Genomic DNA, 26,484 nt, shown 5'->3' on the forward strand with positions numbered 1-26,484 from the left:
AATCAATGATCCGTGCAAAAGAAATTATAGTGCAAACTACTGGCGATTTTGACAATTAAGTAAGAGACCAATGAAATGCGAACAAGATGAGTTCGAGAAACTATTTAACTTCGATATAGCATTATATAAGAAACTATTAAATAAACATATATTCGTTAAACAAACCTGGTAGTAGTTTATAAGGGGCGAAGAATTACTACGTTATTGAAATCACGCACTTTTAAACAGGATAACACGCGTAGAGTGTAGATATCATGCTTTCAGACATGAAAGTGGTGCTTTGTCCTGCCAAATGCTCGCCTAATTGATCGCTAATTGGCTGAGGCCGCGCAGATTCTTATCAATTAAAACCGACTCGAGAAACTGAAATATTGCACTAAACAATTCTTTAACGAACTATGACATTTTTAGACCAGATAGGTGTAAGGAATTTTTAACGTTTAGCTTTCTGATTGATAATTAAGGAGCTCGTGTACATGCTAAGTGGACGATTCTTTGAGACAACGTTGAATGATATGAAAGAAAGAAAAAGAAAAGGGGAGAAAGAAGAAAGAAGCTAAGAGAGAGAGATTATCAGGAGTGAATAAAATAAAATATAATGACAAGAAAGAGGAGGGAACAAAAAAAGTCGAGAGGAGTAAAGATGGTAAGAAATGGGAAAGAAAATGGAATAAAAAAAGAGACCAAGGAAAAATGAAAAGAGAAATGATATGAAGAGTAAGGAAAATAAATTATACGTACTTTGTCTATAATTATAACACAGAATGGATTAGCTTACAATGCACATAATCTAACATGACACATTTTCTAACCTAACCTTATTCTACATTGAATCGATAACGTCGGAAGTGACATAAAGATGGTAAAGGAATTCTAACCCAGACGAGTAGTAAACACAGATCTGTATGAATACATAGACTACAGAATAGGCATATATTACCATTAATGAATTATCGTCTGTAGTTTTTAGGATGTATATATTATCCTTAATTAGCATATATCTCATTTATGGAAGAAGACGTTAAACGCAATCGATGATATAAATACGACACACCTAAAAGCTGAAAATGTACGTGATGTCTTGAATCGATGTGTGGCTAAGCCCATTTACGGGCCTATTTTTAAAGTGTGAAATTAAAAGACACTGTATCTTCGTGATGTTGTCAGAAGTCGATGTATTTATCAGTAATTATACTCTTGTCGATCCTGAGATATATCAGCTTTGGGTCGATGGCCATTCATGTAAGTTCGTTAAATACAGTTGTATAAAAATAGAACTCTTTGTTAAATAAAATTACTAGTCTACTTGGATTGCCGAGTATAGATATAAGTGAAAATTCACAGGAATTTTTCTTATCCGTTTAGCGAGCGAAGCAGTAAATATCTTACATCAACGAGGAATATGTCAACAAACGAATGCCTCGATCGAATTAATAGCTTCTGACATCCTCGATCACTATCGGACTTACGCACTTCTAGAAAAATTACTTCACACGCCTACTAAACTGGCGAGCGAACAGCTCGCGTTTCAAATAGAACCACAAACAAGTCAAATGCTTATTGAAATGTAACCAGACCTTTTTATTAACAATGTTACTTATGTATCTATATCTCTTTTTAAAACGCGTATTCTCTCGATTACAATTCGCAGGTACTATGAATTCGATGACGTTGTTATTAGAGAATTATTAGGTAAAAAATTAACGTCAAAAAGTAGAAAAGATATGGATGAGGTGTCAGAAAAAACAGGCATAACATTAAAGAGTTGTCGTCGACAATATGATAATGTGAAAAGAGTCTTCAAAGTTGTTGAAGATCTGCCAGGTTCTTTGGCTGCTAATATCGAACAACATTTCTTGCTCTCAGAAGATCTTGCCAAGTACAATATAAAATTATTACTTTGCATTGTTCTTCCATATACATGTAAAATTTGTCTTAGCAACTACATTTTTATTATCCATCAGGCGATATGCTGCTGTGGTGTTCATAGCGTGTCTTAGATTTGAGATGAACAAGAGAAAGCTTCAGTTCTTAACGTTTCCTGATTTATATCATTGTGCCAACAGTATGATGTCATCGTGGACATACCGTTGTGTTGGATCAGAATATTTTGACACTGATTTAGATAGAGAATTCTTGTTAGAGTTAGCAGAATGTAGGGTGCTTCTAGAAAATGATAAACATCATAAACAGTAAGATCTTTTTTGTTGGATATATAGGACACGTTGTGTTTAGTTTCTACTATATTCCTTTACAGTTTGGTGTGCATCAAGCTTAAACCTATGCTTTTAGAACGTTCGTTTCAAGAAATAGATACTAACTTTCGTTCATATACAAGAGCTATCCTAGGGATAGGATGTAATCTCCATCGCACCAGAGATTTACGATTTTTTTTTTTGGAACTAGTAGAAAGATGTATAGAACCATGGCGTCAAGTGAACTGGACACACGCTGACCTCAGAAATTTCATGTCAGTTTATACTCAATGTGCGCTAGATATGGATGTACTTAGGTAAAGGCCAAATAGATTACTATAAGAAGTAAAATAATTTTTTGGAGATATTTTACTGTGTCTAATTTCAATATTTTATTTTTCAGGGATAATGAACTAAGAGACGCGTTTGAACGTTATATGACTGTTGTTACATGCTGTTTATTGCGCATGTATCATACATGACCATTAACAGATGAGGAAAATGGAATACAAAAAATTAATATGATTGGGAATGATGACAAATGAGCCACAGAAAATGAATGGAATGGAGAAAATTGTAGTCATATTGGAATTTATTAAGTTTTCATAATAAATAATTAATAAACAAATGCGGCATGTTTATTCGTTCATTTCATACACGTTAAGAATTTACAATTTTGCCTATCTATGTAATACATTTGAAAATTACCTTTAAAGTTAATTTAAAGTGAGAGATTAACTCATAGTAGCATTTAATAAGATATGGCAGTATTTCAATGACTTATCTTTCATGTACAAAGAAGGACATTCTGGTATTGTTCCAGAAGCAGTAACGTTAATTTGTTTTAGTAAATAGTTATACTATTTCGAATCGACATGTACAAGTATACAAGCTTGTACGCACTAACGTCACACATTCACACACACGCATCACTTAATTATGTGTAGATCTGTGGATATAGTGTACAAGTCCTGCGAATTGAACTCTTTTTCTATCAGTAAAACAACTTTCTACCATCTTATTATCGTTAAACTTTGTACTTACTTTCTACCTCATGAGGAACCTACTAGAGGCCGTAACGTGAAATGATACAAAGACCATGTGAAATTCAAAGAAGAAACAAACAGCATTTTTTCATTTTACCTAGAGATCTATATAAATAATTACTCCAATCCCAATACTTTATTTACTGCGAACACAATATCATTTGTTTGCGGCAGACATGCGATTTCCAATGATTTGGCATAGGGCATAGGCGCGTCAACACCCGTGACACGAATTACCGGTGCGTCAAGATGATAGAAAGCCTCGCCTGAAAGCGAATGTGAAACGTGAATAAAAATTACACGCGATGATTAAGTTGCTTATATATAAATTGAATTAGGAAAACTTACTTTCTGAAATTTTAGCACTAATCTCCGCTCCGATACCACAATGTGGCCAACCTTGTTCCACAGTTAAACAATGATTTGTTTTCACTATTGACTGTACAATGGTGTCTATATCTAATGGTCTTAAAGATCTAAGATTTATTACTTCTGCTTCTATTCCTTTCCCCGCAAGCTCATTTGCTGCTTCAAGAGCTTGCTCTACTGCTTTGGAATGTGCCACTAATGTAACATGTTTTCCAACACGTTCAATCTTTGCTTTACCAATTGGTAAGACGAAGTCTTTCGATAAAGCCTCATCAGACATAGGATACTGAACACCATATAATATTTCATTTTCTAATACAACAACCGGGTCAGGATCTCGAATGGCAGCTTTTAGCAATCCTTTTGCATCTTCGCTAGTATAAGGTGATACTACTTTTAAACCAGGACAATGACTATACCAAGCACCAAAGCATTGAGAATGTTGTGCAGCCACTCCAGCTGCTGCACCATTAGGTCCACGAAAAACAACTGGTACGTTTACTCTTCCAGCAGACATGTAAAACGTTTTGGCAGCAGAATTGATAATTTGATCAATAGCTTGCATTGAGAAATTGAATGTCATAAATTCACATACAGGACGTAAACCAGCCTAAAACGTTTAATTAAACGAAGGGCATTAATTAAGAAAACAAGAAATTATAAGTTTTCAGAAAAATGGAAGAAATATTATACGAGAGGAAGTAGGAACATACCATAGCTGCTCCAACAGCTATACCAGCAAATCCTGCTTCTGTAATAGGAGTATCAATGACACGTTTGTCTCCATATTTTTTCCAGAGGCCCCTAGACACTTTGTATGCTCCATCGTACAGTGCCACTTCTTCGCCCATCAAAAACACTTTTTCGTCTCTTTCCATTTCTTCATCCAGGGCTGAGTTCAAAGCATCTCGAACCGTCATCTACATCGTAATTGTGAAATCAGTAATGAGAAAAAATACGTTAAAATTTAATGTTACCTCTTTTCGATAACGGTAGAATCATTGCGAACAACGTATAGTAAAATCTGTTATCATAAATTTAAACGCTTAAATCATAATCAAATAATTGACATCGGAAATAGATGACCTTTGTCGTCCTTCAGCATGTAACAACCAGATCGTATGATTTATGAAACGAACAATATAAAGCAAATAAAATCCATCAAATAGAGAGAAACGAAGAGCCTTACTTTAAGAAGGCTATTTTTATTAAGCGACAAGAAGGTCACACACAGGTACAATCTTGTCAAAGTAGAAAGAGGTTATGTCCGAACAAATGATAGAGAAAAAGAATAGTTGTACAATGTACAACAATAATTTTTACCTGCTGTGCGCCACTCCATTTTGATGTTGAAAACGATCGTCGAACAACCCTCCTTACCGCCGACTAAAAATAATGAATAATGAAAAGTATGAGTTTTTCATTTTTTCTTAAACTAACAATGTCATATGTTCCATAACATTTAAACTCGAAGTTGGTTTTTATAAGAACATATATTTACCGAGAACATTGTAGGCCGTTAATTGTTTTTAATAATCTTAAAATTTTGGATCGTTTCGATCGTTTTAATCGGTTCAATTGCTCCTACTCGTTATTCACGTGTGTCGCCAGGGCCTCTGGTTCGTGAATTTGTCTTTAGTCTTTACCATAGATCAAAATGCTGAACCAGAACAATTCAAGGTCAGTAGGCAAGCTCTTATGAAACATTTTTACTATAATTTATATCTTTACATTATGATTTTTAATAAATGACCAAAAAACGAATTATTAGCCATCTAACCTATCGCTTTTTTAAACATTCATATGATATTTTTTTATTTTACATAGAGTTTTAAGAAATTACACATAAACGTAATATATCATTTGATTCTCATAATAATGATGACGATAAATAGAAAGCGCCACTTTTTCAAGCCAATGATAGTTAACCGAGTTCATGATCTAACCAATCACGGCAGGATTTAATGAGTCGGTCTCTTTTTATTAATGCGTTCGAGCAAGATTAGCGGTTAGTCCTGCGTATGATGAACGCACGTGGTACAGCACGTAACAACATAGTAAAAACGGTCCAATTAAAAACATGCGAACTATTCAAACAAGAGAATTAATTTATTCCTCTTAATTTATATTTTAATCTCAGATTCTTATATTTTGTTTTACATATTTAAAACGATGGTTACATATATACTTACACGAAAACCACAACAGTGTGTATTATATTATCCACTTTGCAGTTATTTATTGTCGATCTCGATTATGCAAGGGAAATAAAAAAGAGAGAAATAGGGAAAATGATTTAATAATTCGTTCATCAAAAACTGTATTATATCATATAACGTATCGTTTAAGCATCTGCGGATGTATGCGAATGTACATGTATACATATACGTGTTGTCTGTATATTATACAATATGAATGAATGAAACAAGATCATAGAATTTAGGCAGTTTCGTGAATGATGGCGACGTGAACTGAACGTATCGATTAGGAAGCGAAAATAAATACAAAAATATCGTAATGTCGTATTGACGTATCGAAGTTATCGCGTAAAAAATATATCAATGGTATTATTTGGATGTATCGGTCGATAAGGAGTCCGCGTCAATCAAATCCGTGATTCGATCGATGATATATTTGAACGGAACGAAATTGGCTTACGAATCCTTAGATCAAGGAGACAAAGTACCAACATTAGCATATTGTTTATTTACAAAAAGTATTCGCTCATGGTACAATGACAATGCTATGTGAAAATGCGTGTTGCGTGCGTGCATGAGGATTGCTTTTATAGAAAATGCATACGTTGTTAACAATCATACAAGAACAATGTATGCGAAGACATTGTTTGCATCGTGACTGTGTTTAGGATCTTGTTTCGAGTATACGTACAGATTCTCAATAAATCGGCGAAAAGAATGCTCGATGAAACGTACTACATGAACGAATGACAATGAAACATCTCCGTGCATCGATATCTCGAGAAGGAAATTCAGTTTGGGTATACGTTCTAGACCGTAATAGCTTTTTTTCTTTGTCGGACTTTTTATTAACGAGAGAACAACAATTGCATAGAAGTTTAATCGAGTAAAACACTAGCTAGAGTAAAAGGTCTTCTGTTTAGTCTGTAATTAAAATTATGATAACACAATCGAGGTCAAGTGAGATAAGAGAACGAAGAGAAGGCCCAAAAATATGGGACTTGTATATATGTCTACTAACTGTTAGGTACTTGTTCTTTCTTTTGTGTATTTGTATCGATCTGTGTATGTATGTATATACGTGTATGCGTTTACGTGTATGCGTGTATGTGTCTGCGCGCAGATACGTCGCTTATGGCTATAAGAAGGCATAAAATGAATTAAAATAAAAGAAAGATACAAAAAGTAAATAAAAATAAGATCGAAAAGAGAGGTAGAAATAGTGGTTGATGTAAGAAGAATACTGCCGTCGGAGCAAAAAGAGATCCTTTCTTGATCATCCTAATCTAATTAGCCGTAGATTGCAGAAGAATCGTCGATAGTAAGAATGATAATGATCATAATAATTGTAGTACCGTTAGCATCGGCTGTAAGTACACTACAACGATTTAACTTCAGTTTTGATAACGTCCACTACTCTCGGTTGTACGTTTGTTCTTCCAATGTGCCCGAGTACCGAGATAAATGCCCATCTCGTTGCACATCTTGTCGTCGAATAAATGCTGGCACAATATTTTTCTGATTAAATCATAAACTTAACTCGTTCGATGGCATCAGAATCGTTTAATCGTTTTTCGCGCGTTTACTTCACGTTGATCGTTGTGTACCCGCGACAAACGATCGCAACGAATGCAAGCAAACCACATTCCAAGGAGGATCAAATTTTCCAGTGATTTTGACCGTGATTTAATCTAGGTATACATACTTAATAATTCGACGAGAGCTTGTCAAATTGCTCCGTGCCAATTGATCGCAAAACGCGTAACAATCTACGAGTACAGATGCATGTATACCGAGAGTACGAAAGGCATCTGTGATAAGAAATAACAAGGCATAACTGACACGTGTTTACGCGTCGAGAGAATCTGTCGAAAGAATAATCTAGGAAATTTTTTACACGAGTCGAATCGAACAATAGAGTTCCTGGCTAATCAGCGACACGTTGAAGCGCGCGAATGCGGGCACGGGCGCAGGCGTAAATGCGCGCGCAGACACAAGTTCAGGCGCAAGCGCAGTAGCAGACGCCAGGCCGGAATCGGCGCACGTGTCATACGATTGGACGCGTAAACATCATTTCAACGCGCTAATTTACACGATATAAAAATCTCCTTTCCTTTGTATCATTTTTCGCTAATGTATGTACAAATAAACGGCTACCGATAACTCTTTTCGAATGCAGCGCGCATTCTCTTCGAACAAAGTATTTTTAAATAGAGTTGTCGCATTTCGTTCGTCAACGTTGCTCTATTTATTTAATGACAAGCGTCTGTTTTAGTCTAAGAGTTGGCTATATAAATTTCAACGTTACTCGTCGTGATTCGCATCATGCAGCCGTGATCTCTACATGGAAAGGTTGGACTACCGTGGTCAGTAATAAAACCTACCAGGTAGAAGTTGGTGCGCAAAAGATGGACAAATGCTAGTGGTCGAACGTGTGAATTTTCAAAGGTCGTCAACGTTACGCAGTCTTGAAAATACGCGTAAATACAGTAAATAATAATACAAACGTGGAGAAGTATCGGCGGAAGTCTAGGAAAATAGATAAAATGCCGGCAGATGTCGCCAAGGTTGCTGAAAATTCGGCAAAGTCAATGATCGTACAAGAACAGAACGAGTACACGAAGCACTGTCAAAATCGATAGCGGCTAATCAATTACCGCTCTCGTTTTGTTCGAGCATTGGATTCCAAGATCTCATGTCCGTTGTTCAACCCAATCTTACATCGCGTAAAGAAGAAGCGATTAAAAGAAAGTTAGTTGTTTTAAAAGCATCGACCGAACAAAAAATAAAAGACCACGAAACGATTCGCAGTATGCGCACACTGTATACGCCGCGCTCATTATTAACCTCATTAACAACGATAATCCAATCTATTCAAGTAGAAATGACCGCGCCGAGTAACGTTAAAATTTATTATGTAGCCAACTCTTGGTCTATTTCCTTGTACGTTGAATGGGAACAAAACGATTAAACGTACGTGTATGTATTTGTTTCACGCACACTGAGATGGCCAAAGTACATGTCGATCGGAAGATACATCGAAATCTTGTTATACTTTTGGCACTACCCTTGTTTGTTCGTACGTTCGTTCGTTCGTTCGTTCGTTTCGTTCGTTTCGTTCATTTGTTCGTTTCTTCGACGATTCGGTGTGTTTCTTATTTCTTACGTAGGCTGAAATTTTCCGTGGCGTCCAGGTTACTTATACACGGACAATTTGAGGTAGTCAAAATATTCGAAGAGCTCGACGGTCAATGCGATGTTACCAATCGTTTAAAATTATCCATCATTTCGTGTTGATACGAGAAGAAACGCGATCGTCTATTAAATCATTACTACACACAGGTTGAGCCCTTTTGAACTGTCGCGTCGTTGAACGCTTATTCGTACCAAAAATAATATAGCTTTCGTTGACAAATCTTTGTTTTTTTGAAAACAATATCTATGTATATCGTAAACATGATTATCAAACAACGTTAGACATTTTTACGATAGTGGCATTAGTATGAGTAAAGTAGGGATTTGCAGAGAAACAGAGATGTGAAGAATAAAGAGCGAAGATAGAAACAGGAAGAAACACGAAAATATGGCAACAAATAGCTGTAACATAGACATGATTAGTGGATTTACAGATCGGTTTCTCTCGCAATGCGAACACCTATTTGAAATATTCATCCAACAGCAACAGCAACTGTATAGGATCGTTTAGAATATAAATACACAGTCGATCGGCGCGTTTCCTATATGTATAAATGAGAAACGTGAAACCTATAAAAGTTTTGAACGAAAGAAACGTTTATCGATGCACAGATGGTAGAGAAAGATAAAAGAGAAGACCTTTCGACCTTACAGCGGTCGCGTTCGCCAGTAGTTCTCGTTCGAGCAAGTGTATCAAATCGGTAACGATTCGAAAAAAGATGCGTCGCATTCTCTTTGGACGAACGGCCGAACGTAATCGAACAACGAAACGAAGTTTTGTCGAAAAGCCTGTAGAATCCATGAAAACTAACACAAACATACACGTCTGTGCGATAACGATAACGGTTATCTTTTCGATCGATTGTACCGAATAGTGATTCTTCTTCGAAGAATGCTTCGTTCGAACAAATTTCTAAAGTGTACTATGGACAATCTTGTCGTCGAAACTCTCGTTTTGTATGTACATATGTATAGACAAAACAATCTATTCGTTCAATGTAAAGTTGCCGACTGAATATTAGAAGTAATAGTAGCTACAATAATAATGAAAGTAAAGTGATAACGATAGTAAAAAAGAAAGGTATTAATAATCCGAACTGACGGTAATTATCATCGTCGTAATTGCTACTCAACAATAATAACAACGATACTGATGATCATAATGACAGAAAAGATAAGCAAAGTATGGAGGAAAAAAGAAGAAACAGAAGGAGAAATTAAGATAAGCAATAATACTAGAGGTAATAAGAAGAATGATCAAAACCAGCTAGGTCCGCCAAACTTCGTCGAAAGTCCACCAATGCCCTTGCCAAACATGCTTCCAACTTTTTCGACAACGTTCGAAGTAACGTTGCTGATTAGATTCGCGTCTTCGCTGTTGACCGTTTCGACGACCGTTACTTTTGGCTTTGGTCGTTCTACCTCGTCGTCGTTACCGTTCTCCGAAAGACCTCTAAATAATAAGGGAGAACAAGATTTTTACAATTCTGTCGTATCGCTTTCGTTTACTATAGGTATCATCGTTCGATCAAATTACGGGTACTCACTCTTCGTTCTGAACGCTCGTTAAGGCACAAGTCGCTTCTTCCGTTTGCATCCTCTTAAATATAGTCTGATATGTTGTCGAGTTGAGTTTCTCCTCTATGACACCTTGCAGCTCGAAGTCCGAGTAAATCTTTTTTACGATGTGGGCCAAACAGGTACACTGATAAAGATGTAGGCTGTGATCGAGTCTTTCCGAAAGCCATGTGCACAGCATTTGAATTTGCGCCGTATACCATTGCTAAAGGGAGGAAGAACGAGTAGAAAATAGTTTTACAGAGAAGAAAAGTTTGATCAAGCTATCTGTATGCATACCTCGAAGAACGTTAAAATCCATAATTCGTCCAAGACTTTTCCACGAATTTGGTCCATACAGTTTCTCGTAAAGCTCACATAGGCCTGTCCCATTTCTTTTCCGCTTCCCGATACCTTCTAAAAAGGAGTTTCGTAAATAGCTCGCGAACGAACGTGTTAATTTCTATCTGTATCGATTATCGGATTTTCATGATTTAAGAAAAAGATAATAAAGTACCGTTAAACTGAGAATGGAACCTATGAAAGATCCCTCGTCGTAACGAGATAGTTTGGATAAGGTAGTCTCTAGAACCGTGACCAGCTTGTTGATCATTCCTTGGGTCATGGAGGCCAACATTTTTTCTATCAAATCGTCGATATTGCCATGATATTGGTGCTGAAAGGAAATCACAATGACAGTCACTGTAGCAAAGGTTAATACAGTCGGATACGACTCGACGAGGAAACACACTGCGCCTCGTAACAACAAATCCAAACGTAACATTCACTTACACCGGTACGAGGTACAAGATACAAAATGTCGAAATCTGATTAGAGACGTACAAAACTTAACGAATAACTCGAAGTTGTTGCTACTATTTCATCTGCAATTGCATTCCGAGTTTCGTGTTAGCATAAACAAAATATTCTGCTATACTGGTTCTATGTTTACGAAACGAGAATATAATGTATCTTTTTTGCAGAAGGAAAAGACAAATTGCCTTTGAACATGATTCCTAACACGGCACACCTTGTTCTTTATCAGTGGTGTATTTTAGATAAATAAAGAACTTACCACGTCGACACCATCGATGGTGCACAATTCGAAGCTTTGGTTTTTTGCATCGAGAATAACGTTCACCATCGCGCACATTTCCGATGGTATGATGTAATCAGTCGAAATAAAGGTTACACCTTTCTTCAACCACTGTTGAAACGCGGCATCTGTTCGTTGCATGCAAGTTTCGATCATGTCGCATGCCATCAACGTTAATCTCTGTTCTAGATGCTGCCGAAATTCTTGGTCCGGCCAATGAAGGTCACGAATAAAAGATTGAAGCGCATCGAGTTTCCAGAACAATTCGCCGGACGTAGCGCATCCATTCCCTTTTATCTCCCAACGTTCCTTCTCGAAACCTTTTAAAACCGATTGTGCAATGGAGGTTTCCATCAAATCCACGTAACGCACCACCATCGGAGAGAAAGTATCGCGAAGATGCTGATGAAATCTTCCATTCTTCAAATTATCTACGAATCGAGATAAAGAAAGTTAGCCTTGATCGAAAGTTGACGGCGGTGACGACGACGATTAGAAGGGGAACAAAAAACAAGAAGAAAATGACAACGATAAATAAGAAAAAAGAGCTATGAATTTGTAATAAAAGAAAAAGAGAAAACAAGTTGTCGAAGTAGAGAATACAGCCGCTCGTTATTTATTTTTCATGTTTTCTGTACGTATCGATGAGAAAATCTAGGAAAGTCTCGTCAAAATTCGCATAATAAATATGACTATATTTTTATGTAATAGAAATAATAAAAGTGAAACGTTTTGGCTGTAAATTGATCAGAAAAGGAATAAAGAGTATGGAGGAACAACAAAAGCACACGTACCATCTTCCCTCAAGTAGTCGTTTAAGATTTTGAAGAGCGGAAAGCTGTCCCATGTGTCGCGCGGTTGTTCGGCAAGCACCTTGTCCATGTCGTCGGCGAACAAGGACCAGAAGATCTCGGCGTGCTCCACCATAAGATCGCTAAACCAGGCGAACGCCTGCGGTACAGTGTAGTAGGAGCGGCTCGTGAAAATATTGGACGTCACACATACATACGGCGGGTATGAGTAGTATGAAACTCAGGGCGATGGGACTTTCGCCCTGAGGAAAGAATCCTCGAGTATACGTAGATACCATAAGGCCTATTTGTCGTGATACGATCTTGTATATGTATTATGCATTTTGCCTACCGATTCTAAATAATCCAGGTGGCTCGAGGAATTTATGGAAAAACAGCAAGCTACGACTTAGTGTTTGTTGGACTTTTTGAAACATGCAGCAACAACAGGCAAATAAAAAAATTCTCGTTGTTGCTTCAGCGAGGACGTAGTCTGAGCGTGAACGCGATTCGTATGAAGATGAACGTGATCGTGATTACCAATACTGTTTGCCTTTTCCTTCTCGTCAATGATCTTACTTCTCGAGGATCCAGAAAAGATGACATTCAGTTGTAGAAACCCAACTAATACCTTCGAATAGTGCTCCCCGTTTTGTTGAAGCAGATCCACGCACATTTCGGCCAGATGAATGAGATCCTCGAGCTTCTTGCTAGGCGAGGCACAAACCTCACCGCTGAAGTCATCTTCGATCTTAGCTTCGGCAGAAAGTTTCGTATAATTAACAAGAGCAGCTTTCTCGAGGCAACTCTTGATCAAAGCCTTCACTTCCTCGGGAGGTACGGAACTCACGCCATCCTTCATCATTACTCGTTCCAAAAGAGACAGAGTAGCTTTCAATGCGCCCTCCGGCCGACCGAAAGGGAAACTGTATCTATGTATTTCGACAAGAATTCGATTTTTTATCGCTTCAGCAAAAGAACGAAAGGAGGAAAGAAAGAGAAAGACAAAAGAAACACGGAGTAATTGCTATTGACTACAGTCTCTTACCTAAAATTAGTAATTTGTTCCTCGAGGATTTGCCTGAGCCTTTCTTTCACCTCTTGAAATTTCTCCTTCTCCTCGTGAGTGATAGAACCGACTCTGTCTGTGCGGCTGCCGTAGACGTGGCTGGCGCAAAAGGCGAAACTGAAGTGAATCAGAGTCGGATCGATCATGAGTCCGCGATCGATTCTGTCCAGTAGATCGTTCAAGTAGCACAAATGTCGAAAACAGCCTCGTACTCCGTATCTGCGAAGGCAAGCGGACGAGAGCGCAAGTTCAGAACGTTCTGTTTCAGGTACGGGCAGATCTTTTCTCGCATCTCGTTACCTAGCGCAATATTCGTCCAGAACGAATAATTGACCAGGTGAAAACCAGCCAAGGGAACAGTATGGATCGTTCAATCGATAATCCAGAATCAAGTTTTGTAAAAACTTGAAGAGAACGTGGTGATCGAACTTGCAAGGATCCGCGCTAATGTAATCTTCCATCCCGTGCTTTTTCGCTCGATCGGCATCGCCCTGTATCTTGCTGATGGTGGAATTTTTGTCCGCGGAAACTGGTGGAGTGGGTTTGTGGGATTGGCCAGTTGCCCTGTACATGACCATCACCCAGGTCTGGCACTCGTTCTCATCGTCCGTAGCGAACACTATGCTGTCCCCTTCGCGAACGGCATTAAAATAAAATCTGCAAAAAGATGATGCGTGGTATTTATCACTTTACGCTCACTGTCGGTCCAGTTATTCCATCATTTCTGTATTTCTTTGTTCCGTCTATACGCGTCTCTTCGTTTGACTGAACTTTTTGAAACAAATTCTAACCCGTAACCGACATGTTTAGAAATTTACAAATGGTGGTATTTTTCAGATTAATACATGCACCGATAATCATTCAATTGTCCGTTGAAGAATATACTGTAACACCCGACAACGTGTACTTCCCGAATCAACACGAAAATCGAAATTCTTAAGGCTTCATAAACACATCGCAAGTCGAGTAACTACACGCAGATACTTGTAATCGTCGCGATTGCAATCGCGAGTATTGCCACGACCGTTCGTGTATTCAACTGTATCTGATCGTACATCGATCGTAATTCGCTTGAAATGTACAGATACAGTGGAGTGTACCGGAACGAATGTAATTGATTCAGGAATACATATAGCATATACCGAGATATCTGTGTGTATTTTGTTGTACCAAACTGATTCTCTTGATAAACCCTGGTCATGCGTGCTAGCTAGCATACGTTCGTTCCGATAACATACTCCACTGTACATGTACACAGGTGATATCTACCTTCCGTCATCTAGATCCATGCCAACCATAAGATTAGCAGAGGCAGGTTCGATATAGTCAACCGTATAACCATCTAGCTGCATCATCTCTGAGGGTTCGCTTCTCCTCTCTTTGTACGAGCACATTGCGAACGTGTACTGAGAAACTTGAACTAGCACGTGGTATCGTTTCTTCCACTTTTTCCACACAGACTTGCCCATTGCGTAAAGGTAGCCGCAGTGTTTCATGTTGAAGGGTTTGTCCATTCGGCAACCAACTTTGATGAGGAGATCCTGATCGGGACAGTTCTTCGGGACGGACATTCGATACCATTCCGGATGTTTGCAGGAGAACGGTGTAGGTCGCAGATGTACCTTGGCTAGCTCCTTATCCTCGAGCGCGAGCATCGCCGAATTTTCAGTGTAGAGTCGAACCTTGACCAGTGGCAGCGGTTGCATGGTTGTAAAGTCGCCCTGTGTATCCCACCTGTAAATCGACGCGGCCAAAGAGAGAAAGAGAAAAAACAGAGAAGAAACGATGTAAGGGCGAGTCAGTGCAATATGCCAAAACTTGGATGCAAAAAAAGAAAAGAAAAAAAAAAAATAAATCGAACTTTCGATTTAGCTCCGCAGAATTTAGCTCTATAGGTGGTCTACTTAATGCTCAGGCTACTACTCACATAGGTTTCGAAGCCTCGGCGTGATCGGTTTGCAGCTTTTTGCCACGATCGACTTCCATCGTGCAATAAACTATCTTGTTCGGCGGCAAACTCTTCAAGCCCCTGACCTCTACAACTACCACAGCCAGCTGGAAGGTCAGGCCTACGTCCATTTTGGTTAACTGCGGTTCCGAGTCAGCGGAGTCGCTCTCCAATTTAACGAGAGAACCCTGACCGCGGCAGCGGGAGCGCTCACGTCGATGGTTGCAGCGCTTCAGCTTCTGCAGGCCGTATTTGCTGTCTGTCGAACCTTTCGAGACCGGTAATGACTCTAAATTAGCCATCAACAGGTTGATAGACGACTTGAGTTCCTCGATGTAGAGCGACTCCATTTCTTTTAGAAGGAACTTGGGCATAAGCTTGCGGTTCTATCGAACAAGAGGAAAACAGCGATCGTAACGATCGTGCGTATGTGCGGAGTAGAATCTCGTTTATCCGAAGCTGAACATTAACTTGTTCCTATAAACGAATCGCGAATAAACGAGGTACTACCGTACTTGGAAACATATCAAACAAACGCAAACAGACGAATGCATGCAACGAAAAGCGTTACCTTTTCCATGTCATTAACCCTTTGGAGGCGACCATCCAGCTCCCTCCTGATGGCGGCAGCCTGTTCGTCGGCTGAGTCCAACAGGAGGGCGTTGAACAGAAGCTGATGCTCGAACTTCTTGATGCCAAGAATTTGCTGAAACATGTCGTACAGCTGCTCCTTCGGCAGAATCATCTCCGAGATCAAAGACTGCTGTTGCATCCTGGAGGGCCTCTTGGTCTCCTCGTCTCCCGAACCTTTCATGATACAATCGAATTTGGCCAACCAGGACGTAAGTACAGTCTCTTTGCTCAATCCGTCGATTTCCGGGAAGCGTAGAACACGTATCTTTATGTTCTCCTTGAACACCTCGCGGAAGTCGAGTTGTGAGCAAGCACCGCTTTGCACCATTTGCAGCACTCGATCCGACGTCAGAAATACGTCGTAATAATTCTGTATGGCATTGCGGAACGCTTCATCCGCCATTATCTGCGTTTCTCCCTTTAGAAAGCTCTGTAAATCATAACAAAGCATATGAGTCTTTCCTTCACCCTCTCCTTTCTTTCTCCCCGTCTCTTTTTCTACAGATTACGAAGTCGAGACGGATCGACTCGCGTCAATCGATCTCCTTCTATCAGCCACTCGAAGGTGAAGGTTACTCGTTTGCGACGAATTCGTGCATAAAACGACAGTATACGGCTTCTTTCATCGCGTTACATCTTCTTAGACGGGTTTCTTTCGTTCGCCCTTTGATCTTTCGATCGTTTATACGTATACTCGCTGGAAACGATATAGTATGATCGTTAATCGAAGCTTTAAAAGGAGACAGCCGTTGACATAGCCGTACGCAGGACGATAGAAGCAATTATCTTATTTAATCTTACTTGTTATCTTAAAATGCAAAAGTTATTTGTAAATGAATATTCTGCTCGCGATCTTTCGTTAATCTTTCAAAATTGATCCGTAATCGGCGAAGATTGAGACGTGTGCTTTCGAAGAAGACACGAAGAAACGGTCCTGAGTCGACATTCGCACGACTCTGAACGACCGAGTTATATCGTACGAGGATGGGCAGAGACAACGTGCGTATATCTGCATATACAACGGAGAACGGGAAAGAAACGAACAAAGATGGAATATCTGTCGGTTGATCGTTCGCGGAGAAGTCGATGAGAAGAAGAAACATCGATGATTACCTGAAAACGAGAACATATCGTTTCGAGTTGCTGCTTGGTCACTTTTAGCGAACGTTTCGTCATATCCAGTGGTTGTTTGGCGTTAAACGGATACGAAATGCATCTCGATACGAACACGTACAACTGTATCCTAGTCTTCCTTTCCTCTTCTTCCCGCTCTTGTTTATCCTACGCAGAGCAAGATCACGCTTCAACGTAAAAATCTTTCGAGCAAAGGACAAAGTGTAAATGAAAGAGACAAAGGGTATATAGATAGATACTTGGAGATCCGCTTCGGTCTTCTCGCTGGCGACGGAGGGCGAAGGGCTGGTAGGTCTCTGAGCGTAACTTGCCGCATCCTGGGCGGTAGACATCGACGGCGACAACGAGCTTCTCGCTGTGGTGTAACTAGATGCATCCAATGTGCCATCCTGGCTGGTAGCCGTGCCAGCACGAGGTGTCCCGACCGGTCCGTGGATCGATCCTCCTGGTGAGGCCAACGAGCTCACGCTACCCGATACGGGACCGCTCGCGCCACCAAGGCTAGCCCCAGGTCCGATCTGTCGCCGGGATCCGTACGAGCTACCGCTCCCTGTGCGAACTCCACCACTACCTCCGCCACCTCCGCCGCCGCTAACACTCCCGACATGCTGCGAACTTTGATCCTCTTCGCTTTCCGACTCCGACGAGCTCGGGTCGATCATTCTGTTTCCTCAGGATATACTTCCCGTATGGTCCAGGAAGCCTAACCTAACCCCTCTCAGTTACGGATCCGTTCTTCCTCCGCTTCTTCTTCTCCACCACACCTACGATCGAACCAGTTTCTTTTCATTTTCATATACCGTATATACATGCTCTATCTATCTCCGATTTTCGTCTACTTTTGTATTCTTTCTTATTTCCATTTCTTATTTACGCGAGACTTGAGAGAGAGAGAGAGAGAGAGAGAGAGAGAGCAAGTACATGCACGTAAATTCTAACGAGAGAGCATTAAAAGAGATAAAGCAACAACAAACGTTTGCCGGTTCAGATGCAACGAATATCGATTGTCCGCCGTTTGTTCGTCTTCGTTCGACTCTATTCTCTTTGTTGCTCTTTCGTGTCACTCCACTTCCTTTTCGATCAAGGATTGACTTGCGCGCGTGCTCGCGCGTCAGACACGCGACACGGAACGCAACGAGAAACCCGGCGACAGATTCTGATCAAGCAACGCGCCGATCATCGATCCTCTCGCATACTCGAGTATCGAAGAGGCGATACGGCACGACGCGAGATTCGGCGCCAGCACGGTAAAGAAGATTCACGAGTTCGTTATAATCACCCGTATATGGGTCTTAATTACATACAGATATGTAAATATTTCTGGCGCAACGGCGATAACCGGTGTCACAGTCCCAGCACGAGTTTAGATTCGAGTCGAATAGAATGTTTCGTATTCACACACATCTTTTTCACGACACTTTCGTTTCTCCTCCTTTTCAACGTTTTACCCACGTGTTCCACTTTTTTACGTTCCCGATTTTTACGTTTTCACAGATTTGCCATTCTACGAATAACGTGTTTCGAACGAAAGAAAAACTTCCTCCTCGATGCGTTTCATATCGATTCTTTTTATTCTTAGTGCATCTAGCGTTTACACGGATCGTTTCTCTTCGCCCGGCGTTCCTCGTTACTGCCTTTCACGCGCGTCAAAACCACGAAGTAAACGTTGCGTTTAATTAACTAAGGATCTCTTTTAACGTTCGAGAATTCGACGCAGGAAAGAGAAATACGAAATCAAGCCTATCTATGACCAAACGTTGCTAGGTTCGCGTTGCTCCTTCGATATTTTTTATCCAGGGTAAGTCGAGATAACAATGTGAACCAACGAACGCTCGTTTCGAGAAAGTAATCTGCATCGATACAGGGTAATACGCTTATACTATACTACAGGATATACTAGTTACCGACACTCCTCGACGAACAGAAACGCGCGCAACTACCGGCAGCGATATGCTTCGTTATCGCCACGTATCCTTTGCCTGCATATCCTTCCGTCGATTCAGATGTTTATCGTCGTTGTTAACTGCGTTCCTGCTACGTTCTATCAAAACCTGTTTTAACATTCGTGTACCGTATAGACGACCGCGAGCTAAACCAAGTTGAAGTCAGACGTTTCGGCGCGAACGTTATCTATTGATTTAATGCGAAACACGAAAACGAATTGGAAGAATGTACCGTCGTTCGGTGGTCGTTGGGTGTGTCACGGTACATAGAGGACTTTGGAAACGAATCTACTTGTTGGGGTGATTTTTTCTCTCTATGTATACCTATATATCCACCTATCTAGCTATGTATTTATCTCTTTTCCTGTTTCGCTTACTGGCGCACAAGCTCGCTCGTGTTCGTATTCTCGTTTGCTCTTTCGCACTCTCGTTCTCTTTCGTGCATGCGCACGTGTCACAGCTTTCGCGATCGTTATTGCGAACCCACTGAAACTAACCTTTTTTTTTTTTTTCAAGCAATACGCGGCCACAATGACCCTGAATATCGGCAGATCATCCTGCGTTCATGCTATCACGTTGCAGTCCACTCCGGGGTCTTCCTTTGTGTCGCGAATATATATTGGATCAATTTTCGTAATGCGTACCCGTAACGCGACACTGCGATCTATTGGCAAGAGAAAAAGGAAGGATAGCTGATTTCCTTTAATACACCGGCTACCGTACAAACATCGGCCGATATCTACAAGCGTGAACGAAGGTTAAAGAGAGTGAACGGAACGAATTCTCAACGAACGTGACGTACCTCAACGTACTCGACCGCCTTCGTTCGTCTACTAACTAACCACCGAGATCATAGCGCCGACGCCGATACTGACACCGACGCCGACGCCGACGCCGACGCCGACGCGGCTGTCCACACCATTATGGAAACACTCCGAAAGATAAAGACAAACTGTCGTAAAGCAGACGAAACAACGGATTGATACAAAAAAAAAAAGAGATATAAATACCCAGAAGTATGTGAAACTAAAAATGAAATGTGTTGCAAGCAAAATATTCAAAAGTATAAAAAACTAACGATGAAAGTAAGTACTAAATGGATTGCTATGCGTAACAAGGTGTTACACGTCTTCCTCTAATAAAAATGCCAAAAAAGATAAGGAAGTATGATTGTGAAGACAAACGAACGTATTTTAAAAATCAAATTTGAGGTAAAGAAGATAAGAAGGAAGAACAGTTTTTTATGAAAATAATTAAACGAAGTAAGGCGATAAAGATGAAGTGGAAGCATAAACTACATCGAGTCTGAGAACGGCAGGACAAAATGGAGAATGGGGTGTGTCGAAGAAGAGGGTTAAAAAGAGAGGTAAAGAGAAAGTAAGAAAGACAGGCTGTAGGCAGAAACGAGTGGCAGTGGGCCATCGATTGGGTGCGCGCGATTGTCAATGTTGCCGGCCATCCGGCGTTACTACCTTCGTTCTTCTCTTTTCATATCAATACTTTATATCTGCGCTTAAACATACTCTAATACGTAGTTAATTCTTCCTTCTTATTCTACCTTCTCGTTAACGTTTTGTAATTCTCACCTCGCCTTCGATTTTTTAAATTATTCGCTCATCGATTACTAGGCTAGATTGTCAAGCAGTATGTGAAGCAATAGCTTCATATTTTTGTTCTTAAGGAACCCTCCGTTTTGCAAAGAAACAAAAGTTTCACGTAATTTTAATGAAGAAACATTCTGTTCAACCACTTGCTAACGACCAGCTCGCTTGCTGGGTTTTTAAGGTCAAGTGACTTCTCTTTAGAATCTAGAGTCTAGAGGCTAGTATCCAGAATCTAGATGCTTAGAAATACTTTAAATTCGAGATAGAAACGACGCGTCTGTTTACGACACGTTATGAGACAATATATCCTAGCTCTATCCTAATCTAATATATTTCGCGTAAATGAACGTAAAACGCTTACATTGCAAACTCGTCTTTCGAACAATTGTCGTTGTCAACCGAAATGAAACTGTGTTGGACTAGAAACGTACCAAAGAAAATAATATTTTGTTCAAATAATGCAATAATATACACTACGATTAAACATACGTATACATGGTTGTCACTAGCTTCGCTTCTACTTCTGGTAGGAACGCATACGTATATGCAGATTATTGTAGATCGATAGTTAATCAAGTAAATTTGAAGTACTGTAATAACTTAGTTACAGCGGAACAATTCAACGATTCTGCCGAGGTCTCGTTATTAATTTCGCTGGTCCAGTAAACATGAAAACATTCGTGACCTAGGATGAAGTTACGCCATTTGCCTTCTCAGAGTCAGCGTATTCACTTGAAATCTGGCACTCTGCCAACTATGGAAAAATAGGTTATCGATCAATCGCTCGTATTTCGCACTAGCTGCGATTTTAAATTCGTAAAGAAACATTGCAAGATATTTTATTTTATATTTATTTTAATCTATCTTTGAATTTCATTCTTTTTTAGTTCATTATTTCCGCTTTTTATCTGTCTTACCTTTCACTCTCTCATTTCCTAATACCTCGTAATACCTCGTGATATTATGGTTATCCTTTACTTTACCAACACGACTACATCTAACTTCAAACGATCGGTCGATTTCTCAAATTTACCATATCAAACCGTACGAATGAAAATCGGTACTCGGAAGATTATTATCCGATTGATTTATCATTTTCCCGCTTTTCGACGAACGAACGATTGAATGAAAGTGCGTGAGTGACAACAACGACATCTCAAAGGAGAAAAAGGAAATACGACTATTCGATAGGTGTACTATTCGAGAAACGAATTTTACGATTTTCGATAGTATGTCAATTATAATTAATGATCGAAAATCCGATGTGATCGATATGACAAATATCGATATAATAATAACGAAGATGAAAGAAATACGATACGACGGTCAGAACCATAAAAAAGTACATAAACTATGAACAAAAAATATAAATTAGGTTTGGGTTAGGTGTCATTTGATCCGTCACGGACGCACAATTATAGGCAGAATTCACTGATTGGTACCGACAGTTTTTTTTTGCAAATATTTCGAAAACTAAGACCGAGCGGCAGAATAAGAAAAAATTGCTCAGAATCGTGCACCAACGATATATTCAAAAATCATCGGTATCAGTGCAATAAGGACAAACTGCTGTAATAGCAATAATAATAATATTAATAATAATTATCAGAAACTAATTACGCCTCCCTTGAAACCATTCAACTTCTATCTGAAATATTTTTCATTGAAATCGTTATTTATGTAGTAATCCAAGTGGTTTCAGATCGTTCTTAAATAAAGTAAGAAAAACTGCTATCGTTAAATCATTGAATATTCTAAGATGCAATGTAATATATACGTACATATTGTATGTACATATATCATCCCTGGTGTAATCGTCTAATCACGTGTACCGTGTAACCAGAGGGGTATTTTTATCACTTTATCACTTTAACACTTGTCTGTGACTTTACCAGCTTTAGTAATTGTATTGAATGTGATTCCTACACTTACCGCTGTAAATCGCAGAGGACGTAAGAAACAGTCCGATTTTTACACGATCGGTATTTCAGAACATGGGACATGATTCACGAAGCGCCATAAGATGAGAGGTCTGTGCTGCATACTCGTCTGGACAGGACCGTGTATTTACTTGGATCTTGGATCGGAACCACAGACTTCTATAGTATATAGAACATTCAGAACTTCGGAATAGTAGTCAGACTTTCATGTGCTCAAAACGATTCCTTCGTCCGGTGAATATGAAAGTTACGTAAATTCCTCTGTGTAAATATACTTGTCTATTTTTTGCTGGATTGTATTAAAAAAACTGTGCGTATTAATACATGGTAACGCATCGGAAATTGACGTACCTTAGTTAAAGAATGGTTTAAGGACATGAAGATTACAAAGGAGATTCGAACTGTTGTTGTACCGACCATCTGTTCTAAACATGTTTAGTACCATAAAAGAAAACTCGGAGGAAGATCGACATGTTACTCTTATAATAATTTCAAACGAAACAATATGAGGATAATCTATTTATCTAAATACTTGTCAACTTGTTTCGCTGAACTCGCCACTACGATGGAAAATTTCTGACGAACGAATTATTGTTTGTAGCGGATTGAATATCACGACGATGTAGATGAAGAAGAGGGATTCGTTTTAAAGAAAACAAGCGGAATAAACGGGGAATAAAAATGATCGCCATGTGTCAATTACTACATCTTCGTAGTCGCTCTTTGCGAACCCTTATTCTAGGATTGATCTGTTTGACTTTCTACGCGTATTATCGTACGACTCTCTACGATGTTCCTCAGTATACTGTACCACGAAACATTTGTAAGTATTGTTTCTTTGCTAATATTAAATAATATTTCGCTCACATACGATTACGAAATGATTTTAACATTTATTGCTATTGATAATAGTTGCATCAACTATTGATAATCGTTGGATAACAGTTGAATATGCGTCTACGTGTTTTAAGAAATTTTATATTCTATTCAGGTCGACCTGCATCTCTGGAGATTTACAAGCAACGATCAAACACCAGCATAGAGATTCATACAGGAGCTTTGTCCAAAAATGACTCTCCAGAATTATCTGTCATTGATCCTTACAGTGTACAAAATGCTAATCTTTCGAATGCTCTGATTACTACGCAGTCAACATCTTCTAGTTCTCAAACCGCGAACGTATCAATCGTTGTTTCCAAGCAAAGCAGCGAAAAACCACCTACGCAAATGGACAAGGTTATCAACGAGATGAAAGCAGTTTCTGTGCTTCCCAATGAATACTCTGCACGTGCTATTTATGAAGCTGGCCATATGGTACCAATACCGGAGAAATGTCCAAATTTTGGTAAAGAAATGGATCTGGTAATAATAATAATGTCTGCACCAACTCATCTAGAAGCTAGAATGGCAATACGACAAACATGGGGTCATTTTGGTCAGAGAAGCGATATTAGTATCTTGTTTATGTTAGGTGCAACTATGGACTCCAAAGTGGAAACAATTTTGAGAAAGGAACAAAAAACTTACAACGACGTAATACGCGGAAAATTTCTAGATTCGTATTCTAATTTGACGCTTAAAACAATTTCTACCCTCGAATGGGTAGATAGTTATTGTTCCAAGGTTAAATTTCTTTTAAAGACTGATGACGACATGTTTATTAATGTTCCACGTTTGCAAGCTTTCACGATGAAACATGCAAAAGAGAAGAATGTAATATTCGGCAGACTAGCCAAAAAATGGAAACCAATTAGGAACAAAAAAAGCAAGTATTATGTATCTCAAGCACAGTTTAAACATACAATCTTCCCGGACTTCACCACCGGACCAGCGTATCTTTTATCCAGTGATATCATACGTAAGCTGTATGATGCTGCGTTAGACCAAACATATCTTAAACTTGAAGATGTTTTTGTGACTGGTATAGTTGCAAATAAACTGGGTATCAAAAGGACGCATGCTAATGAATTTTTAAATAAAAAAATATCGTATAGTGCGTGTAATGTTCAACGAGGTATAAGTATTCACATGGTCAAGTACAGCGAGCAATTTGATCTTTGGAAAAAATTACTCGACGGCAAAAGCAAATGTAAATGATAGATATCTGATAAGATAGTAGATATTATATCATTGATTTTTTTCATTTTGCAACACGATTACTCCGAAAAAATCAATAATATGAAATCTTATCACTATGAAAGCTTGAAATCTACAGTAGATGTTTGAGGTTTCCAAGTCACACGACAAATAATGTTAGTCATTTATTGCAATATGAAATCTGTTAGACTGTGTTAAATCAATTTGTAACATTTATTTCTCTCCTTTTTTTCTTTTTCTTTTCCCTTTCCAAATCAATTAAGAACAGAAATCATGATTTCATATTGCATACTTGATACGTAATGTACTTTTGCGCCTCGTCATAGAAAACTGTCTCTCTAAATAATTGTACGTGAATGAATGACTCGTAGTTTCATGCATGAACTATCTAATATTTATAATATTCAAACATCATCACAATCAAACAACAGTACTCATAATATACTTAATATTTTAACATTTATGAATGTACGAGAAATAGAAGCTTCCTACATGCACAATTGCGCGATCATTTCGAGTAACATCTAAGTATTTATCATAAGAAGATCGAGAATTTAAAACTATTTTCTCCGATCAAATACTTTTCACAAAGCTCTCTGTTTGGATATAACGCGGAATGATTTAATGCGATTACGTAATCTATCATTTCGTTACGCAGTGGTATATATGTGAAGAAGATTTTTCCTTTCCCACGATGTAAAACGAACAATCAAATAATTAACAGCGTACCATTCAAACATGTATTGATATCGATACGCTATCGACGGTAGACATGTGAAAATAATGTTTCGACAGGAATCGTCATCGAGTAAACAGCGCGTTTAATTACTAAAGTACGTGATTCAGTTCATATCAACGATTTTTTTTTCTGTCTAAAAGAAAAACAAAGCAGAAAATAGCTGTACTTAAGATGCGTTTCAGAAAGAAATAAAGTAAAATAATTAGAATTCGAAGGTGTATACGAAAAAGCGCGTTTATCGTATTAAATATATGTACTCTGTATAAATCTGAGATTTATCGAATTTAAATTTTTATATAACTGGGGAAATGGTATTTTAAAAATCGTATGCGCAGTGTATTATTTAAAACAATTCATTTTTTTCTATAAAGAAAAGACATGAATGAAGTAATGACATTACTCAGATGAATGAAACGTACAATATAGAAATATTGTACATGCCAGTATTATAAACTATTATAATACGCGATACAATGAACAATGACTTAACGATTATGACATGCCTTCCGGGATGACCAATATCGTTTTATACCAACGATTGTGAACGTATGTACGGTCATGAGATACCTACATTCCATACTTTTGCTGACATAGTTACTATCCATGAACAATTTGCATTTTATTTTTATACGATTCTATTGCAAATATATTCTGTGAAATTATACTATAATATGTGTAATTGTTACGCGAACGATCCGTATACCGATTTTTCGACAAAATAATTGTTATTACTTCACAATAATTTTATTCTGAAAAGAAATACAAATCTAAATTTAAAATTAATATCAAAGAAACAGGTACCAGTGTGCTATCATTTTACAAAACGTAAATATATCTAATTTTCTAACGATATCTGTTCATTGATTTTTACAAAACATTATCAACCCTTAATTAAGTTCATAACTCGTCTATTAGAATCGCAGATCATCA

The 26,484-nt window shown here is 38.7% G+C and overlaps 4 protein-coding genes across 21 annotated transcripts; 2 read left to right on the forward strand and 2 right to left on the reverse strand.

The window, feature by feature from the left end:
• Nucleotides 1-395: 395 nt before the first annotated feature.
• LOC122575413 (acidic fibroblast growth factor intracellular-binding protein) lies at nucleotides 396-2,823 on the forward strand. 2 transcript variants are annotated; one of them, XM_043744287.1, is made up of 7 exons: nucleotides 435-862; nucleotides 964-1,242; nucleotides 1,366-1,567; nucleotides 1,652-1,879; nucleotides 1,965-2,192; nucleotides 2,258-2,512; nucleotides 2,599-2,823. In XM_043744287.1, the coding sequence occupies exons 2-7, from the start codon at nucleotides 1,158-1,160 to the stop codon at nucleotides 2,675-2,677; spliced, it is 1,077 nt and encodes a 358-aa protein (XP_043600222.1). In that variant the 5' UTR covers nucleotides 435-862; nucleotides 964-1,157; the 3' UTR covers nucleotides 2,678-2,823. The 2 variants fall into 2 exon arrangements, with proteins under 2 accessions (XP_043600232.1, XP_043600222.1); XM_043744297.1 differs by lacking the exon at nucleotides 2,599-2,823 and having other exon boundaries at nucleotides 396-1,242; nucleotides 2,293-2,473.
• Nucleotides 2,812-5,337, reverse strand: LOC122575422 (pyruvate dehydrogenase E1 component subunit beta, mitochondrial). 3 transcript variants are annotated; one of them, XR_006319432.1, is made up of 6 exons: nucleotides 5,112-5,337; nucleotides 4,934-4,996; nucleotides 4,324-4,530; nucleotides 3,590-4,220; nucleotides 3,240-3,507; nucleotides 2,812-3,166 (listed from the first exon to the last, which is right to left on the reverse strand). XR_006319432.1 is itself a non-coding variant. In XM_043744311.1 (5 exons), exons 1-5 carry the CDS (start codon nucleotides 5,118-5,120, stop codon nucleotides 3,359-3,361), a joined length of 1,059 nt encoding a protein of 352 aa, XP_043600246.1. In that variant the 5' UTR covers nucleotides 5,121-5,337; the 3' UTR covers nucleotides 2,812-3,358. The 3 variants fall into 3 exon arrangements, 2 of the variants coding, with proteins under 2 accessions (XP_043600246.1, XP_043600256.1); XM_043744311.1 differs by having other exon boundaries at nucleotides 2,812-3,507; XM_043744321.1 differs by lacking the exon at nucleotides 5,112-5,337 and adding an exon at nucleotides 4,588-4,634 and having other exon boundaries at nucleotides 2,812-3,507; nucleotides 4,934-5,002.
• Nucleotides 5,338-5,913: 576 nt separating this feature from the next.
• LOC122575035 (calcium-dependent secretion activator) lies at nucleotides 5,914-22,846 on the reverse strand. 15 transcript variants are annotated; one of them, XM_043743387.1, is made up of 17 exons: nucleotides 21,696-22,435; nucleotides 21,387-21,532; nucleotides 19,672-19,838; nucleotides 17,471-17,995; nucleotides 17,211-17,378; nucleotides 16,036-16,527; nucleotides 15,444-15,850; nucleotides 14,786-15,250; nucleotides 13,817-14,173; nucleotides 13,496-13,735; nucleotides 13,077-13,379; nucleotides 12,451-12,617; nucleotides 11,636-12,087; nucleotides 11,078-11,236; nucleotides 10,861-10,977; nucleotides 10,551-10,786; nucleotides 5,914-10,456 (listed from the first exon to the last, which is right to left on the reverse strand). In XM_043743387.1, the coding sequence occupies exons 4-17, from the start codon at nucleotides 17,891-17,893 to the stop codon at nucleotides 10,261-10,263; spliced, it is 4,182 nt and encodes a 1,393-aa protein (XP_043599322.1). In that variant the 5' UTR covers nucleotides 17,894-17,995; nucleotides 19,672-19,838; nucleotides 21,387-21,532; nucleotides 21,696-22,435; the 3' UTR covers nucleotides 5,914-10,260. The 15 variants fall into 15 exon arrangements, with proteins under 15 accessions (XP_043599322.1, XP_043599342.1, XP_043599351.1 ...); XM_043743407.1 differs by lacking the exons at nucleotides 21,387-21,532; nucleotides 21,696-22,435 and adding an exon at nucleotides 22,711-22,846; XM_043743416.1 differs by lacking the exons at nucleotides 21,387-21,532; nucleotides 21,696-22,435 and adding an exon at nucleotides 22,560-22,681.
• On the forward strand, nucleotides 22,819-26,221 carry LOC122575408 (beta-1,3-galactosyltransferase 5-like). The gene is made up of 2 exons (XM_043744275.1): nucleotides 22,819-23,541; nucleotides 23,710-26,221. Exons 1-2 carry the CDS (start codon nucleotides 23,400-23,402, stop codon nucleotides 24,813-24,815), a joined length of 1,248 nt encoding a protein of 415 aa, XP_043600210.1. The 5' UTR covers nucleotides 22,819-23,399; the 3' UTR covers nucleotides 24,816-26,221.
• Nucleotides 26,222-26,484: the final 263 nt, after the last annotated feature.

This window comes from Bombus pyrosoma, linkage group LG2 (assembly GCF_014825855.1).
Source record: "Bombus pyrosoma isolate SC7728 linkage group LG2, ASM1482585v1, whole genome shotgun sequence".
Classification (NCBI taxonomy): domain Eukaryota; kingdom Metazoa; phylum Arthropoda; class Insecta; order Hymenoptera; family Apidae; genus Bombus; species Bombus pyrosoma.

Bases quoted from the DNA above. Each gene is read 5' to 3' on its own strand.
- LOC122575413 (XM_043744287.1), top strand. From the start codon at position 1,158: ATGTTGTCAGAAGTCGATGTATTTATCAGTAATTATACTCTTGTCGAT. The intron at 1,243-1,365 runs GTAAGTTCGTTA...TTATCCGTTTAG, and splicing joins TTGGGTCGATGGCCATTCAT to CGAGCGAAGCAGTAAATATC. The intron at 1,880-1,964 runs GTACAATATAAA...ATTATCCATCAG, and splicing joins CTCTCAGAAGATCTTGCCAA to GCGATATGCTGCTGTGGTGT.
- LOC122575422 (XM_043744311.1), bottom strand. The intron at 4,221-4,323 runs GTATGTTCCTAC...TAAACGTTTTAG, and splicing joins TAGCTGTTGGAGCAGCTATG to GCTGGTTTACGTCCTGTATG. The intron at 3,508-3,589 runs GTAAGTTTTCCT...ATTCGCTTTCAG, and splicing joins TAGTGCTAAAATTTCAGAAA to GCGAGGCTTTCTATCATCTT.
- LOC122575035 (XM_043743407.1), bottom strand. From the start codon at position 17,893: ATGATCGACCCGAGCTCGTCGGAGTCGGAAAGCGAAGAGGATCAAAGT. The intron at 15,251-15,443 runs GTGAGTAGTAGC...GTCGATTTACAG, and splicing joins GCCGAGGCTTCGAAACCTAT to GTGGGATACACAGGGCGACT. The intron at 13,380-13,495 runs GTAAGAGACTGT...CGAAATACATAG, and splicing joins GAACAAATTACTAATTTTAG to ATACAGTTTCCCTTTCGGTC.
- LOC122575408 (XM_043744275.1), top strand. From the start codon at position 23,400: ATGATCGCCATGTGTCAATTACTACATCTTCGTAGTCGCTCTTTGCGA. The intron at 23,542-23,709 runs GTAAGTATTGTT...TATTCTATTCAG, and splicing joins TACTGTACCACGAAACATTT to GTCGACCTGCATCTCTGGAG.